Source organism: Passer domesticus, chromosome 6 (genome assembly GCF_036417665.1).
Source record: "Passer domesticus isolate bPasDom1 chromosome 6, bPasDom1.hap1, whole genome shotgun sequence".
NCBI lineage: Eukaryota > Metazoa > Chordata > Aves > Passeriformes > Passeridae > Passer > Passer domesticus.
In genome coordinates, this window is record NC_087479.1 from 54,256,250 (window position 1) to 54,273,696 (window position 17,447).

Consider the following 17,447-nt stretch of genomic DNA (forward strand, 5'->3'; position numbering starts at 1 on the left):
GATCACCGGGAGAGGGTGGCAGGAAGAGAGCAGCTGCTGCAGGAGAGGAAGGTGGGGTAGGGAGGAAGGAAACCATTCCACTGACCTGTTCCCTGTGGGGCAGCAGCAGGCAAAGGGGTCTGTGCAGATCAGCGGCGCTTCCTGGTCCCTCTTGCTCCTTTGGGATCCATGTCCTAAAGTGGCTCCTGGCAGGTCAGTGACATGAAGGAGAAAGTGCCCAGATCACCAGGAGCTCCCCATTCCCATCCTGCTGGCTCTCTCTGTTCCCTGTCCTGCCCTTGTTTCGCAAGGCTCACCGGGAGAGTCAGAAATTAAATCTTTGCCTACGTCAGAATTTCACTTCCTGGGAGTTATTTGTCTTGAACTTTTTTTCCTGCCAGAGAGGAAGTAGCTCGACATGCAGATTTCTTTGAATGGCTCCTCATTTCCTCGTGATTAAAAACACTCTTCCACATGGGACATTCTCCCAGTGCTTTTCCTCTCTCAGCAGGTTTTTACCATTCCTCTTTTATCCTTTATCTACCCTGAGTCGTCATTGTCCCTCCAGCAGCAGAGGGCTGCTGGTGCTGCTGGTTGCACTGGAATGCTGGCACTGTGCAAGCATCTGAGTGCTTCTCAGAAACAACTCCCATTCTGGGAAGAGGTCTGGGATCATTGCCAAAACCTTCCCTGGCCCCAGGAAAGAAAACTGAGCTGAGAATTCCCATTTCTGTCATTGCAATGCAGGCTCACACAGCCCAAGGGAAGGACAGCACTCAGTTGCTTGCAGCCAGGTCATCAGCACTTTGAGCCCACCCTAATTACTGCCAATCCCGTTGATCATGCAATACAAAGTATTAGGGACCAGGAATGAGAGGGTGCAAGTTCAGGCTGTTCAAAAGAAAATGTTTTGGTATTGGGGTTGCTTTAAAACAGAAGAGAAGCTGACATGGAGACAAACTGCTTTGGCCACAGGTCTGGCTGCTGAGGCTCTCTCCTGTTGCTCATTTCCTGGGCAGAGTGAAGAGCAGATGAGGAGCAGAGCCCTGATCCCGTGCCAGGCTCTGAAGCAGTTCCCTGCTTGTGAGAGCCCTGGAGCACGCGAGGCAGCAGGGAGAGCAGGGGCTGTGGCAGGAGCTGGGACAGAGCCCGCGCCGGACGCTGCTCGGGCTCAGCCCGCGGGCTTCGCTCCCCTTTCCAAGGGACCGTTGCAGGAACCTGATGAAGATCCCGACCCAGGGACAGCAGCTGGAGTGTGGGAGGTGAGGTGAGTGCCCTGCGGGGAAGTTCTCCAGGCTGCGAGAGGAAACAAGGGCAGACTCTTCTCATTCACCTTAATCAGTGCCTCCTCATTGAGTGGAACCTGGTTATTGATTTTTGGAGGCAGAATTGAGGTCTGTAGGGAACGAAAAGCTATAAATATTGTGGGAAAAGGGAGGTAATATTGAATTGAGTGTCCTGCTGAAGGATTCCAGCAGCTCAGTGATATCAACTGGCACAGAAGAGGCAAACTGAAGTGCATCATCAGGATGTAGAGGGATGGTAAAAAAACAGTTTTTGAGGAGTAAAATTACTAAGAGCCAGTTGAGGGGAATCATTGTGGGTGATGGAAGCCCAGGCTGCAGAGCCCCTATAGGTTCAATAACTGCAGTTAGTGCCCGTAGATCCTGTAATAATTGTCACTTGCCATTTTGCTTAGGTATACAGAATATAGGGGTATTCCATGGGCTAGAAGATGGACAGATATGGCCTAAGGACAAGCATTCTTCCATAAGCTGTTTTAAATTTAGTAGCTGTTCCTTTCCTAGGGGCCATTGGTCGACCCACACAGGGTCTTCAGTCCGCCATGTGAATTTACATATGTCCAGTATTTGATTTTGGAACGGCTGATCAATGGCCCCTATGAAAAAGGCCCTCCTGTGAGGTTGAGTCTATTTGTATGGTTGTTACACATTGTCCCAGAACATCTCTTCCCATAATGTGCATGGTATAGAGGCAATAATCAATGGTGCAGTCCAGGCAGTTTGCCCATCAGGGCCAAGGACAAGCCAAAGGTGAGCGCTCTGTCTAGGGCATTGCAACCCTCCCACCCCAATTAGGGTTGATGTGCAGCTGACTGTGGGCCAATTACTAGGCCATTCATTACTTTTAATGATAGAGATATCAGCTCCACTATCAACAAGCCCTTTAAATTTTTTGCCATCTATAGCGCATGTTAAAGTTGGTTGAGCTGCTGTAATAAGACTTGTCCAGAAAATCTGGGGCTGACCTGTGCTGCCAAAGTTACCTGTGGCACGTTTGCCCTTGCCATTAGGGGTTTTGTAGAAGGGAACAAGTTGTGCTGTACGTTGACCTGCAGGTATAAAGCAGGGTGGCATAGGGGTCCATAGTATAATGTGTATTTGGCCCTCATAATCTGAATCAATAACTCTGGGCAGTACAAAAAGTCCCAACCTGGTGGTGGAGGAACAACCATATTAACAAAGCATGAATGCTATTACCAAGGGGTCCCCAGACTCCAGCAGGAGCTAAATGTACCAAAGATGTCATTAGAGTTATGGATTCTCTGGAGGCAAGATCCAGCCTGGCACTGCCTGCAGTTGTAGGCAGGAGCTCGCTTGCTAAAAGTCTTGTCTCACTTCTTTTTTGATTCTCTGGGGCATGAAGACTGGCCCTCAGTTGGAAGCTTCCTGGCTGTGTAGCCTTCCAATTCACAGGGCACTGGGAGTGGCAGTCAACAGCCCAATGCTTTCTCCTTCCACACCGGGGACAATCATTAGATGGTATTTTAATCCCATCCCCTTGTTGAGGGCAATCCTTTTCAAAATGACCATCAAACCACATTTAAAAGAGCCTCCCGCCCACGTGTCTGGAACTCAGAAGTGCGCGGTTAAAGCCACTGCCAGATAATCAGTGTAAGCAGTAGTTCCCACATTCTGGCATGCTCTGCTGTGTCACAAGTATGTGGGTTATGAACAGCAAGCAATGCTTTTCTACAATCTTTTTTTGTGTTTGCAAAAGCAAGCAGCTGCAACAGAATAATTTTGGCCTCAGCACTGTCAACCTGCTGGGAGAGCGCAGCTTGCAGTCTGTCCAGGAACTGCACGAACGACTCCGCTGGACCCTGTAAAATCTTAGCAAACAACAGGTTAGGATCAATACCCGTCCCTGGGAGTCGCTGCAGGGCCTGCAGGGCTAGGTGAGCGATGCATCACAGGGGTAGCCTGCCTGCACTGCAGGGACTGCAAAGGGACCCTCTCCGGTCGGCTGCACAACAGCAACTGGTGCATTTCTGTCCTGCAGCGCTTCTGCCTGGGCTGTACACAGCTCTCGGTAACCTGAGCCAGACTGCAAACTTCATCACTGTTAGGATCATTTTCATTATGGTTTTCCATTATGCTTCTTGTGGGGAGGGAGGATGTACATGTTCCTGATGGATTGTAGGTAGCTTAGGGTGAGATGGGAGGATATGCTGCTTTCTTTTACTAGCAGCCTCTGATCTGTAATTACTTTATAGTCTAGCTCCTGATGTGCCAGCTGATGGTTCAGAGCATATATTACTGGGCAGGCTGTAACGACCACCAAACTGCCCTCCTTCATGGTGGCTTCCTGTTGTTTTTGCCAGCGCTGGACTACTGCATTGCCATCTTGGGCAGGAAGTGAGCCCGTGAGAGTTCTCTGCCAAGGGGTCCTGCCATGCAGGAATTTTTATCAGGGTAAGGCAGTCCTGCGGGGCCTGGGTTGATCTCGGGGTAAGGCAATTCTGCAGGGTTTGGATTCATCTCGGGGTTGTATACGGGTCCTGGTGGCACTGAGGGTTTGGGGGATCAACGTCCGAAGCTGTGAAATGGCCGACATTCGTGTGACTTCCTTTAATGCCCGCCATGATTGTCCCCCATGTAGAAAGGTGTCCGCAAGATTTGGCATCACCGTCCCTGGTGATATCAAAAAGTCTCTGCCGTACTGCTTGCCAGGTTGCTGATCAAAGCGGCCACTAAAGGGAAAATCTTTAACTTGATTAGATACCCAGTCCAGCACAGTGCTTAGTTTCACATCACCCATATTAATTGATTGCTGATGTAGGAGCTGCCTTACCTAGCCCAAGCTCCTGCTTTGTTCCAGGGATATTCCACCTCCAATACGTTCTCCCACAGGACTACACACCCCCTAGGAGAGGTGTGTGGACTTTTAAATTCCTGAGTTCCTTCCCGAACTTCTCTCAGATCCTTCCCTGGATCCTTTTTCCAGACTCTTCTCAGCCAGTTCCTTGACTTAGTGGAAGCTGCTACTGGACTGGACAGCACATCCTGGGCCGCCTTTATAGGTCCTGATTTGGGCCTGCCATTTGCAGCACTTGGAACAAAGGAACACGGACCCCCTTTTGTATCCAAAGGAGGTCGCTTCATTGTAAAAATTGGCCGATGTTTATACCTTTAATCTCAACCTGACATAATGGAAACCAAACCGAGGCCTAACAGAACTTAAAGGAAGGAGGGCACCCATTGGCTGGCTCAGCTGCAGTGCTGCTATCAATGTGTCCTGCTGTCCAATCAGCTTCATGCTCATACACTGGCCACGTCTCCTACCATCCAATCAGCTTCATGCCCATAAACTCTCCACGTGTCCTACCATCCAATCAGCTTCCTGCTCATGCACTGGCCACGTGTTCCTGCAGCCAATCAGGATCTCACTCCCATCTGACTCGCCCCTCGCTCCTGACTGCCTCTCAGCCCTCAGCCGAGTCCCACCCGCCCGGCCTGCAGCTCTGCCTTTCCCTCAGGGCCTTCTGGTGAGCGCAGGCCTTAGCGACTTTAACAATCATAACCCCATGTCCTACAGTCAGTTGTACCACATTGGAATCAAACAACCCCAGAAATCCAAATCTGATTGAGGGGTAGTTACAAAATGACAAAGATCAGCACAGCCTGGCCTGTGGCTGAAGCTGCTGTGCAGAGTTGCTGTTCAGCTCCTCCTGAGGGTGGCCAGGCTCAGGATGGAGGTGGTCAAGGGCTTCCTCAGACAGTGATGCTGGGGAACCAGAGGATGGATGGCCCCATTCTGCAGAAGAGCAGCAGAACTCCCTAATTTCTGTGCAATTAAATGGTCCAAGCATTTCCCATCTGGTGATGGGGATTTCCATACACCATGTACTTTCTGGATACAGGCACAGGAGTTCAGTGGAGTTCATTGTCTACTCAGCACTTTACTCACAGGGATTCAATTCTGGAATTTAAGAATGTGACAAATTCCCACTGAAAGGATAAGGGAATGTTGCTGTCCCTCCCCAGCTCTGCAGCCCTACCTGGTGTCCCTTCCCATCAGCTGGGAATGCAGGGCCGGATCTGCCGGAGAGAAGGGGAAGGATGCTGCATGTGATCCCAACCCCTCTCCTGCCATCCAGAGGCACCAGACCTGCAGGGATTTGGGAAATCACTGCCACCCCATGCTGGGTGTGTCCCCAGGGATTAAGGTGTCCCATGCTTTGCAGGCAAGAGCTCCCTGAAAGCACCATGAAACTCATCTGCTGAGCCAGAGGAGATGGAGTTCATTCCCTGGGGCCGAGGCCATGAGGGTCATTCCATGGGGAATAGAGCTGGGGAACAGCACTGAGCCCAGCTGCACTGCTTGGAGCCTTGTGGATCCAGGAGGGAGGAGGAAAGCCATGCTCCAATGTGCTCCCTGCAGAGCATCCCACAACAATCACCCAAGGCAATGGCCGTGCTCCCTTCTCCTGCAGGAATACACCATTATGGAGAGGGTGATCCCATGGATGTTTATTAATCATGAATTCCTGAATAATACCAAGGAAAACCCTCAGCCTCTGTGCTGAGGTCCTCCAGCAGAGCAGTGGAAGGGATCAACAGGCTCAGACTGCTGTGTTCCTGGTGTCATCATTGCTGTGGGCTGTTTTTTCTTTCTGCTACTCAAAGACCCTCTGAAGGTAGAGACGGAGGGACCCCACTGTACAGAGCCTCCAGCAGCTCGCCATGGAGCAGACCCTCCAGGAGCTCCCTGCCAAGAAGTAGATGAAGGGTTTGATGCTGCTGTTGATGCTGGCGAGCAGGAAAACAGCCTGGGAGGGCACATCGATGTAACCGAGCTGCTGCAGGAAATTGCAGAAGCTGAGGAGAAGAGTTAACAGCACAGTGACGTGGATAACCACGTCACGCCTCTTGGGCTGCTGCTGCTGGGAGCCCCACTTGGCCCTAATGAAGTCAATTGTGCCAGAAATGGCCACGGGTGCAGCAAAGAAGAGCAGGATACTGGTGTAAAGGGAGATGAGAGGCACACGGCAGTGCTCCTGCTCTTGTGATTGACACAGGAATATCACCGAGGGAATGACAGTGAAGAGAGCAAAGAAGGCCCAGGACTGAACACTCCCCACCACCAACCACATTCGCTCAGAAAGCTCCTTGCGGCAGCGCCGTAGGATCTTGTCCATATACTGCACAGTGCCACCAGGCCTCAGCCAGAACAGCCCCCAGTAGTAGGAGACCACTGACAGCTGGAAAAGGAAACGCAGGTACAGCATGGGCATGACAGGAGAGCAGGACACGTCCTCCACCAGGAAGAGGAAGGCAATGGGGACTGTGAGGAGAAGGAAGAGGAAGTCAGCGACAGCCAGCTTAAAGATGCCAGAGTTATAGCTTTTCAGGTTGAGGAGCCAGAGGACAGCCCCGTTCCCAGCCAGCCCACAGAGGCAGATGAGCAGAGTCACACTGTGTGTGGCCATGGTGGATACATCTGTCTCACACAGATGGTCCCCTTCAGTGGGTGAGAGAGGACGTGGGGACACGGTGGTCACCTCCATGGATGGATGCTGGGCAGGCAATGGGATGTGGCCCGTGGCTGTGGTCAGAGTGGATGGGCAGTCAGTGCTTGGAGAATCCAGGGATGCAGCTCCTCAGCAGCTCCCTGCAGCGGGAAGGAAACAATGGGGAGGAGTGAGATGTGCAGGGAAGGAGGGCAGTAGAGATTCAGGGGTGAGAGAAAGAGGTGGGAGGGTTGGGCTCTTTGAGCACAGGGCAGAGGAGGGGGACAGGGGAGGGCACTGCGGTCTCCGGGAGAGGGAGGCAGGAACAGAGCAGCTGCTGCAGGAGAGGAAGGTGGGGTAGGGAGGAAGGAAACCATTCCACTGACCTGTTCCCTGTGGGGCAGCAGCAGGCAAAGGGGTCTGTGAGGATCAGCAGCGCTTCCTGGTCCCTCTTGCTCCTTTGGGATCCACGTCCTAAAGCGGCTCCTGGCAGGTCAGTGACATGAAGGAGAAAGTGCCCAGATCACCAGGAGCTCCCCATTCCCATCCTGCTCACTCTCTCCGTGTCTGGTCCCGCTGTTTTTTCACAAGGCTCGGTGCAGTCAGGGGGCAGTTGGAAGGGGTTGTACAGCTTCGGCTTGCTCAGAGTTCCACAGGCTCAGAGTTATTGATCTCGGGTTTGTTTTTTTTTTCCTATGAATCAAGTGGTCTTTTTCTTTCTTGTGACAGACGACGCCTCGCTTCTGAAAATTTTTAGAAGTTTATTAAACTATAACAAGGGACAAGGTAAAAGGAACAGTGCTCGGTGCCCACTCGCAGCCAGAGGCACGGCCAGAGGCACACTGCCCAAAATCGTAGAAGGCTTTCTACCCGCTTGCTAAGCCACTCCCCTGGTAATCCATCCCCCACATGTTCCGCTTTTCCAACACAGCTCCTCCTCCGTCCCGCCCTCCCGGAGCTTGTGCAGCGCTTCGGGCTTGGACTCCCCGCAGTGGTCAGAGATCACCATTACAGCTTTCAACATGAACACAGTACTCGTTCTAGAAAAACTCCAAAGCTTAAAAAAACTTCCAAAAAATGAAAGATGCTCCCTGTGATCCCAACCCCTCACCTGCCATCCAGAGGCACCAGACCTGCAGGGATTTGGGAAATCACTGCCACCCCATGCTGGGTGTGTCCCCAGGGATTAAGGTGTCCCATGCTTTGCAGGCAAGAGCTCCCTGAAAGCACCATGAAACTCATCTGCTGAGCCAAAGGAGATGGAGTTCATTCCCTGGGGCTGAGGCCATGAGGGTCATTCCATGGGGAATAGAGCTGGGGAACAGCACTGAGCCCAGCTGCACTGCTTGGAGCCTCGTGGATCCAGGAGGGTGGAGGAAATCCATGCTCCAATGTGCTCCCTGCACAGCAGGCCAAAAAAATCATCCAAGGCAATGCTCCTGCAGGAATACACCACCACGGAGAGGGTGATCCTGTGGATATTTATTGGTCACGTGACTCAATGAAACCCTCAGCCACTCTCCTGGGGCCCTCCAGCAGAGCAGTGGAAGGGATCAACAGGCTCAGACTGCTTTGTCTGTGGTGTTATCATCACTGTGGTCAGTTTTTTCTTTTGGCTCCTCAAAGATTCTCTGAAGGGAGAACAAGAGTGACGTTACGGAGAAGGGTCTCCTGCACCTCCCTGCCAAGAAGTAGATGAAGGGTTTGATGCTGCTGTGGAGGCAGGTGAGCAGGAAAATGACCTGGGAGGGCACATCAATGTAACCGAGCTGCTGCAGGAAATTGTAGAAACTGAGGAGGAGGGTGAGGAGCAGAATGAGGACGATAACGATGTCGCGCCTCTTGGGTTGCTGCTGCTGGGAGCCCCGCTTGGCCTTAATGAAATCGATTGTGCTGGAAAAGAATATAGGTGCAACAAAGAGGAGCAGGATGATGGTGTACATGGAGATGAGAGGCAGTCGACAGTGTTCCTGCTCGTGTGATGGGCACAGGAATGTCACTGCAGGAATGACAGCAAAGAGAGCAAAGAAGGCCCAATATTGGACACTCTCCACCACCCACACCAGTCGCTCAGGAAGGTTGGAATGCCAGCAGAGCTTCCAGAGTTTGTACACGTACTGCACATTGCTGTTGAGCATCAGCCGGAACAGCCCCCAGTAGTAGGAGACCACAGACAGCTGGAAAAGGAAACGCAGGTACAGCAGGGGCAGGATGGGAGAGCAGGACACGTCCTCCACCAGGAAGGCGAGGGCGGAGGGGACCGCAAAGAGGAGGAAGAGGGAATCGGCAACAGCCAGGTCAAAGATGCCATAGCTGGGGATTTTCAGGTTGAGGAGGCCGATGACAGCACCGTTCCCAGCCAGCCCACAGAGGCAGATGAGCAGTGTCACATTGTGTATGGCCACAGTGGTGACATCTGTCTCACACAGATTGTCTCCTTTTGTGGTTGAGGCGGGAGATGGAGACACGGTGGTCACCTCCATGGATGGATGCTGGGCAGGCAGTGGGATGTGGCCCCTGGCTGTGGTCAGCGTGGATGGGCAGTCAGTGCTTGGAGAATCCAGGGATGGACCATGTGGCTCCTCAGCAGCTCCCTGCAGGGGGAAGGATTCAGTTGGGAGGAGTGAGATGTGCAGAGGAGAAGGGCGGTGGAAATTGTGGACTGGGAGATGGAGGCATTAAAGTTGGGCAGTTCAGCAGGGAATGCAGAAGGGAAGTGCAGGGCAAAGGACGAGGGAGCTGGGGAGGGCACTGCAGTCTCCCGGAGAGGGAGGCAGGAACAGAGCAGCTGCTGCAGGAGAGGAAGGTGGGGTAGGGAGGAAGGAAACCATTCCACTGACCTGTTCTCTGTGGAGCAGCAGCAGGCAAAGGGGTCTGTGAGGATCAGCAGCGCTTCCTGGTCCCTCTTGCTCCTTTGGGATCCACGTCCTAAAGCGGCTCCTGGCAGGTCAGTGACATGAAGGAGAAAGTGCCCAGATCACCAGGAGCTCCCCATTCCCATCCTGCTCACTCTCTCCGTGTCTGGTCCCGCTGTTTTTTCACAAGGCTCGGTGCAGTCAGGGGGCAGTTGGAAGGGGTTGTACAGCTTCGGCTTGCTCAGAGTTCCACAGGCTCAGAGTTATTGATCTCGGGTTTGTTTTTTTTTTCCTATGAATCAAGTGGTCTTTTTCTTTCTTGTGACAGACGACGCCTCGCTTCTGAAAATTTTTAGAAGTTTATTAAACTATAACAAGGGACAAGGTAAAAGGAACAGTGCTCGGTGCCCACTCGCAGCCAGAGGCACGGCCAGAGGCACACTGCCCAAAATCGTAGAAGGCTTTCTACCCGCTTGCTAAGCCACTCCCCTGGTAATCCATCCCCCACATGTTCCGCTTTTCCAACACAGCTCCTCCTCCGTCCCGCCCTCCCGGAGCTTGTGCAGCGCTTCGGGCTTGGACTCCCCGCAGTGGTCAGAGATCACCATTACAGCTTTCAACATGAACACAGTACTCGTTCTAGAAAAACTCCAAAGCTTAAAAAAACTTCCAAAAAATGAAAGATGCTCCCTGTGATCCCAACCCCTCACCTGCCATCCAGAGGCACCAGACCTGCAGGGATTTGGGAAATCACTGCCACCCCATGCTGGGTGTGTCCCCAGGGATTAAGGTGTCCCATGCTTTGCAGGCAAGAGCTCCCTGAAAGCACCATGAAACTCATCTGCTGAGCCAAAGGAGATGGAGTTCATTCCCTGGGGCTGAGGCCATGAGGGTCATTCCATGGGGAATAGAGCTGGGGAACAGCACTGAGCCCAGCTGCACTGCTTGGAGCCTTGTGGATCCTGATGGGAGGAGGAAAGCCATGCTCCAATGTGCTCCCTGCAGAGCAGCCCACAACAATTACCCAAGGCAATGCCCGTGCTCCCTTCTCCTGCAGGAATACACCACCACGGAGAGGGTGATCCTGTGGATATTGATTAATCTGGAGACTCAAGGAAAACTTCAGTCACTCTCCTGGGGTCCGCCAGTAGAGTTGTGGAAGGGATCAACAGACTGAGACCTCTGTGTCCATGGCAGGATCATTGCTGTGGGCCATTTTTTCTTTTGGCTCCTCAAAGACTCTTTGGAGGGCGAGCCAGAGGGACTGCACGGAGCAGGCCCTCCAGGAGCTCCCTGCCGAGAAGTAGATGAAGGGTTTGATGCTGCTGTAGATACAGGCGAGCAGGAAAACCACCTCTGAGGACGCAGCAATGTAACCAAGGTGCTGCAGGAAATTGAAGATGCCGAGGAGGAGAGTGAGGAGCACAGTGAGGATGAGAACGATGTCGAGCCTCTTGGGTTGCTGCTGCTGGGAGCCCCACTTGGCCTTAATGAAATCGATTGTGCTGGAAATTACCACGGGAGCAGCAAAGAAGAGCAGGATGATGGTGTTCATGGAGATGAAAGCTGCCCGGCAGTGCTCCTGCTCATGAGAAGGGCACAGGAATGTCACTGCAGGAGTGACAGTGAAGAGAGTAAAGAAGGCCCAGTACTGGACACTGTCCACCACCCACAACAGGCGCACAGGAAGGTCCCAGTGGCAGCAGAGTTTGCAGAGCTTGTCCATATACCGCACATTCCTGCTGCGCATCAGCCAGAACAGCCCCCAGTAGTAGGAGCCCACTGATAGCTGGAAAAGGAAGTTCATGAACATCAAGGGCATGATGGGAGCGCAGGACACTTCCTCCACAAGGATGAGTAGGGCAGAGGGGACTGCAAAGAGGAGGAAGAGCAAGTCCATGACAGCCAGGTCAAAGATGCCAGCGTTATGGATTTTCAGGCTGAGGAGGCCGATGACAGCCCCGTTCCCAGCCAGCCCACAGAGGCAGATGAGCAGTGCCGCACAGTGTATGGCCACACTGGTGACATCTGTCTCACACAGATTGTCTCCTTCAGTGGGTGACATGGAAGATGGGGACACGGTGCTCACCTCCATGGATGGACGCTGGGCAGGCAGTGGGATGTGGCCCCTGGCTGTGGTCAGAGTGGATGGGCAGTCAGTGCTTGGAGAATCCAGTATCAGCAGCTCCCTGCAGTGGGAAGGATTCAGTGGGGAGGAGTGAGATGTGCAGGGGAGGGGGGTGGTGGGAATGGTGGGGTGGGAGAGGGAGGTGTGTGGGTTGGGCTGCTTTGCAGGGGATTGATAAATAAGAGAGTATAAATATTTTCAACTACCCTGAAGTTGCTTTAAAACTAACTGGGCAGAAAGATAAATGGATGTAAAGATGTGGACACACGTTGATAAACATGGCTGGAGGCAGTGCAGAAACAGATAAGGGGTTCTGCAGTGGTTTTGGGGCAAGTTCTGTTACAAGAAGCAAGAGCACATGGCCAAATGAAAAGTTCAAGGCAGGGTCTCCTGTAACATCTGAGCACTCAGAGAATGAGACCACCAAAAGCACCTCTGAATGATCCTCCAGGGCCATCAAATGATGCACAGTAGCAAGTGGATGCATGGAAATGAATTCTAGGAAAATGGTGTTTATGTACTAGGTAAGAAAAGCTTTTTAACGTCTCTGTATGGTTATAGTGGATAAAAACACTGTCGTAAAGTCTGAAAACACACACAGAAATAAGGAGAGATCCTTCTGCGTGTCCTGCTGCCTAATAATTCCCTTGGTAACACTATTAGTTGTGGTGAGGAATTTATTCTGTCTGATTTTGGCATTACTCCCATGCCATGCCATGCCATGCCATGCCATGCCATGCCATGCCATGCCATGCCATGCCATGCCATGCCATGCCATCCCATCCCATCCCATCCCATCCCATCCCATCCCATCCCATCCCATCCCATTCCATCCCATTCCATCCCATCCCATCCCAATGGTTTCCCAGTCAGAGGTCACTCCCTGGCTGCACGTGTGGCCTGTTGGGCTCTGCTGCTGTCCAGTGGGAGATTTGGGATTGCTGGCACCCAGAGCCCTCCTGCCCCCTCCAGCCCCTGTCTGCCTGATGCCTTGGGGTGGCTCCCAGGGACAGAGGCCAGACAAGGGGAAGAGAATAAAAGCAGGCATTTCTGAAAGGCCTTCAGAAGGTTCACCGTGGGCAGTCAAAGCCTCCGAGAGGAGCTACACCCAAAATGGACAATGGTGATGAGTTTTTCAGACAGATATAAGTTTGGTCCATTAACAAACCAGGGGTTAATCCTCCAATTACAGCTTCAGGTAATGAAGTCATTTACCCCCAGTTTGCCCTCCCCAATTCACTTTTGTCTTGACTTTGCTGGGCTGGTGGCGGTAGAATGTCCTTGAATTTCAGGCCTAGAGGGATTGTTTTGTCTGACCAAAATGTGACGACATATTACATTGCAAGACACATACTTCTTGCTCTTATGGCATCCATATCCCAAAGTGGATCCTCCCAGGTCAGTACCATGCAGAAGGATGTCCCCAGATCACCAGGAGTTCCCCACTCCTGTCCCTCTGTGCCCTGTCCTGGTGTTGCTCTCCAAGACTCAGTGGGGTCACATGGCAGTCAGAAGCGGTTTTCCAACTTTGGCTAGGTCAGAGTTAAACAGCCTTATGGTTTTTGGTACAAAGGAAAAAAAAAAAAAACCAAAACAAACAAGCAAACAAACAAACACAAAAACCCAAACCTCTTTGTCTTTGTGAATGGCTCCTCATTTCCTCCTGATTAGAAACACTCCTTCCCAGGAGAATGTCCATTCTCTGACAGCCTTCCCTTTCCCAAAAGGGAAGGGTTTCTGACATTCCTGGTTTCTTTTCCCTGAGGGGTCATTGTCCCTCCAGAAGCAGAGGGATGCTGGTGGTGCTGGCGGCTCTGGAATGCTGCCAGTGCTGGCAGTGTTGGTGAGGCAGCTGGGAGCTTCTCAGAATCAAGTGCCAATATGGTAATACCTCCATGATCATTGCCAAAACTTGCTCAGGGCCAAACTACCCAGAGCTGCTCTCCATTCTATCCCTCATCCCTACTCCTCATTCCCCGTTCCCTCCAGGCTCTCCATCCTCACCCCATCTTATCACATCCCACAGCTTTCTCAGATGGAGCCGCTCCCCCGCACCAATCACGGCTTGTCAGGCTCTGCTGTCCTCTAGTGGGGAGATACGGGGTTTCTGGTATCCAGACCCCCTCCAACCACCTCTGAGCCTCTCCTGACCCCTCCGAAACCACCTTCAACACCCCAGACCATCCCCAGAGCCCCATTTTCCACCCAACAGCCCTGATCCTGCCCCGCTCCAGCCAGGACTCCCAGCAGGGTCTCTGCTCCTCCTGGTCATAGGAGGTCCAAGGAGGGAGGAAGAAAGCCCAGCTCCAGCATGCTCCTCAGGAGCTCAGAGGATGATAAATGTGGCTGGAGCCAGTGCAGAAACAGATTAGCAAGCCTGCAGGGGATGTGGGGCAAATGCTCCCTGTGGATCCCTTTTCATCTCCTCACTGGGCCAAGGGCTGGGCCTGGAGCACTGGGGGATCGGCCCAGGAGCCGTCGGCGTTCGGGGATCAGCCGAGGGCAGCAGACGGGAGAGATCCCAGCTCGGAGAGGCCCCACTCCCAGGGAGCTTCTGCTCAGCGCTGCTGGGCCCAGGAGAGCTCCAAGGGTCTCCTTTTGGGCCGCTGCTCACAGGCCCCAAGGGATGGGCGTCACTCACAGCAATGTTTCACCCTGGCCACACTTCGGGCAGGCAGCTCTCTGGGAAAGTGGGAGAGCAGGGATGCTGTGGCCTTCAGGGAAGGAAAACAATTCCCAAGGCTGTTGATAAAGGCCCAGGAGGTGGTTGGACAGCAGCAGTTCCTGGGAGCAGAGGGTGTTTCTGATCAGCGCCAGAGCAGCTGAGCCCAGGGGCTGCTCCTCAAGGCTGAGGCCTCACAAGCACGGATCAGAGCCCAGAGCGGCCTGGAAAGGGGCTGGGGATGCCCCAGCACAGGGAGGGTGACACTGTGGGCATTTACTGACCAGGAGACTCAAGGAATCTCTCAGCCACTGTCCCAGGGTCCTTCAGCAGTGCAGTGGATGGGATCAACAGGCTCAGGCCTCTGTGTCCATGGTAGGTTCAGTGCTGTGGGCAGTGTTTTCTTTTGGCTCCTCGAACACCCTGTGGATCGCCTTCCTTAGGGACTGCACAGAGGAGTGCCTCCTGCAGCTCTGCATGGAGCAGTGTCTCCAGCAGCCCCTCATGGAGTAGGCTCTCTTCCAGCTCCCCACCAAGAAGTAGATGAAGGGTTTGATGCTGCTGGTGATGCAGGTGAGCAGGAAAACCACCTGGGAGGGCACAGCCGTGTAGCCGAGCTGCTGCAGGAAAGACCAGAGACTGAGGGGCAGACTGAAGAGTGCAACGAGGACGATAACAATGTCGAGCCTCATGTGTTGCTGCTGCTGGGAGCCAGGCTTGAACTGAATGAAGAGGATTGTGCTGGAAATGACCATGGGTGCAGCAAATAGGAAGAGGTTGAGGGCATACATGGAGGTGAGAGCCACCCGGCACTGCTTCTGCTCGTGTGACTGGCACTGGGAAGTCACTGTGGGATTGACAGCGGTGACAACAAACAGGAGGACCCAGAACAGGACACTCATCACCACCAAAACCAGTCGCTCAGGAAGTTGGCAACCACAGAAAAACAAGCATAGGATGGACCTGCACCTCTGAATGCTGATGAACATCAACCGGTACAGCCCCATGGTGTAGGAGAACAGCGACAGATAGAAAAGAAAACTCAAATACATAAGGGGCATTATAGCAGAGCAGGACACTTCCTCCACAAGGAAGAGCAGGCTGGAGGGGACCATAATGATGAGGAAGAGGAAGTCGGTGATGGCCTGGTTGAAGACAAAGTCGGTGTTGGGATTAATGTGGAGGAGCTGGAGGAAAGCCCCATTCCCAACCAGCCCACAGAGGCCGACGAGCAGGGTCACAAGGTGCATGGCCACGCTGGAAACATTGATGTCACACTGACCAGGCCCATCGTTGGGTGCGGTGAAGAAAGGGGACACAGTGCTCACCTCCATGGATGGATGCTGGGCAGGCAGTGGGATGTGGCTCCTGGCTGTGGTCAGCGTGGATGGGCAGTTAGTGCTTGGAGAATCCAGGGATGGACCATGAGGCTCCTCAGCAGCTCCCTGCAGAGGGAAGGATTCAGTGGGGAGGAGTGAGATGTGCAGGGGAGGACGGTGGTGAAAATGATGGGGTGGGAGAGGCAGATGGGTGGTTTGGGATGTTCAGCAGGAGGCAGATAAATAACATAGAGAATAAACATTGTCAGTTCTTCTGAAGTTGTTCAAAAGCAAAGTGGCCAAAACTTAAAAAGATGTGTTACAGATGGATAATGAGACAATTTGCCCTCACAGTTAAGGGATGAATAGTGTTTGAATATTCATAGAAGCTTTATAGATGTATAATTATGTTATTGTAGACTGTTGTGTAGATGTCCCCTCTTCTCCCCATAATCCCCTTTTGCCACTCTGTACTCTTTCCATCACAGAGCCTGAGTCATCTAGGACAGGTACAAAGAAGGGGTGTACAAAGTTTGTTGCTGGGGGGGGAGGTGCAGCATGACAACACCTGGCCCTCCAGTCAAGGTGCAAGAAAGCAGGCTCCACCAATACACACAAAGAAGAGTTGGCAGACAGACTTTGGGAGGGGCCAGGTTTAGCTGATGCAACCCCCGGGGCTATCAAAGGAGAAGCATCCATCTTGCAGGTGAGCCCGCCACGTGGTAGGCAGCCATGAGGGAAGCTCCCCGGCCTGCTTCTCCTTATTTACTCCTTTTGCTGTATTTTTGGTTAAGGTTTAATAAACCTTTAATAATTTTAATAAATGGGTGATTGTTTCTCACAGGATGTAAAGGCTGGCACACAGGAGGATAAACGTGGCTGGAACCAGTGCAGGAACAGATAAGGAGGCCTGCAGTGGTTTGGGGCAATTTTAGGAACAAGAGGCAACAGTGCATGGCCAGAGGAAAAGTTCAAGGCAAGGCCACCTGTAATATGGCAGCATTCATTGAATATGACCACCAGAGAGACCCCTCTTTATAAATCTCCAGGATCATAAAAGGACTTCCTGGAGGAGGGGGATGCATGGAAATGAGTTCTAGGAAAATGGTGATTATATTATAGAAAAGAAAAACTTTGAATGCCTACATATGGTTATAATGGATTAATACCCTGTTGTAAAGTCTCACCATACACACAAAATACAAGACGAGATCCATCTGTGTCCTGTGCAGGTAAAGAATTCCTGCTTCCTCATGCTTTGCATTGTGTTAGAAAGTTTGTTCTGGCCCTTTTCACTACAAGGATAGAGACGGGATGCACAGGAGAAGAGAGGGCTTGGGGAGGGCACTGCGGTCACGGGAGAGGGTGGCAGGAAGAGAGCAGCTGCTGCAGGAGAGGAAGGTGGGGTAGGGAGGAAGGAAACCATTCCACTGACCTGTTCCCTGTGGGGCAGCAGCAGGCAAAGGGGTCTGTGCAGATCAGCGGTGCTTCCTGGTCCCTCTTGCTCCTTTGGGATCCATGTCCTAAAGCGGCTCCTGGCAGGTCAGTGACATGAAGGAGAAAGTGCCCAGATCACCAGGAGCACCCCATTCCCATCCAGCTGGCTCTCTCTGTCCCCTGTCCTGCCACTGTTTTGCAAGAGTCAGCGGGAGAGTCGGAAATTAAATCTTTGGCTACGTCAGAATTTCACTTCCTGGGAGTTATTTGTCTTGAACATTTTTCCGGCCATACAGGAAGTAGCTCGACATGC

General features: G+C 52.5%; 4 protein-coding genes and 1 long non-coding RNA gene across 5 annotated transcripts; 1 reads left to right on the forward strand and 4 right to left on the reverse strand.

The window, feature by feature from the left end:
* The first annotated feature begins 1,016 nt into the window (after positions 1-1,016).
* LOC135303737 (uncharacterized) lies at positions 1,017-6,234 on the forward strand. The gene is made up of 3 exons (XR_010365132.1): positions 1,017-1,246; positions 3,605-3,695; positions 4,228-6,234. It is a non-coding gene; the product is annotated as an uncharacterized LOC135303737 (long non-coding RNA).
* On the reverse strand, positions 5,453-7,258 carry LOC135303736 (mas-related G-protein coupled receptor member H-like). The gene is made up of 2 exons (XM_064425850.1): positions 7,120-7,258; positions 5,453-6,894 (listed from the first exon to the last, which is right to left on the reverse strand). Exon 2 carries the CDS (start codon positions 6,788-6,790, stop codon positions 5,900-5,902), a length of 891 nt encoding a protein of 296 aa, XP_064281920.1. The 5' UTR covers positions 6,791-6,894; positions 7,120-7,258; the 3' UTR covers positions 5,453-5,899.
* A 153-nt stretch (positions 7,259-7,411) lies between these two features.
* LOC135303735 (mas-related G-protein coupled receptor member H-like) lies at positions 7,412-9,718 on the reverse strand. The gene is made up of 2 exons (XM_064425849.1): positions 9,574-9,718; positions 7,412-9,327 (listed from the first exon to the last, which is right to left on the reverse strand). Exon 2 carries the CDS (start codon positions 9,214-9,216, stop codon positions 8,296-8,298), a length of 921 nt encoding a protein of 306 aa, XP_064281919.1. The 5' UTR covers positions 9,217-9,327; positions 9,574-9,718; the 3' UTR covers positions 7,412-8,295.
* Positions 9,719-9,865: 147 nt separating this feature from the next.
* Positions 9,866-11,715, reverse strand: LOC135303734 (mas-related G-protein coupled receptor member H-like). Its single transcript, XM_064425848.1, has one exon. It carries the CDS (start codon positions 11,681-11,683, stop codon positions 10,754-10,756), a length of 930 nt encoding a protein of 309 aa, XP_064281918.1. The 5' UTR covers positions 11,684-11,715; the 3' UTR covers positions 9,866-10,753.
* An 836-nt stretch (positions 11,716-12,551) lies between these two features.
* Positions 12,552-16,951, reverse strand: LOC135303738 (proto-oncogene Mas-like). Its single transcript, XM_064425852.1, has one exon. The coding sequence runs from the start codon at positions 15,710-15,712 to the stop codon at positions 14,735-14,737; it is 978 nt and encodes a 325-aa protein (XP_064281922.1). The 5' UTR covers positions 15,713-16,951; the 3' UTR covers positions 12,552-14,734.
* Between the last annotated feature and the right edge of the window lie 496 nt (positions 16,952-17,447).

What these genes read in the sequence shown, in the direction of transcription:
- LOC135303736 (XM_064425850.1), bottom strand. Translation starts at nt 6,790, where the DNA reads ATGGAGGTGACCACCGTGTCCCCACGTCCTCTCTCACCCACTGAAGGG.
- LOC135303738 (XM_064425852.1), bottom strand. Translation starts at nt 15,712, where the DNA reads ATGGAGGTGAGCACTGTGTCCCCTTTCTTCACCGCACCCAACGATGGG.
- LOC135303734 (XM_064425848.1), bottom strand. Translation starts at nt 11,683, where the DNA reads ATGGAGGTGAGCACCGTGTCCCCATCTTCCATGTCACCCACTGAAGGA.
- LOC135303735 (XM_064425849.1), bottom strand. Translation starts at nt 9,216, where the DNA reads ATGGAGGTGACCACCGTGTCTCCATCTCCCGCCTCAACCACAAAAGGA.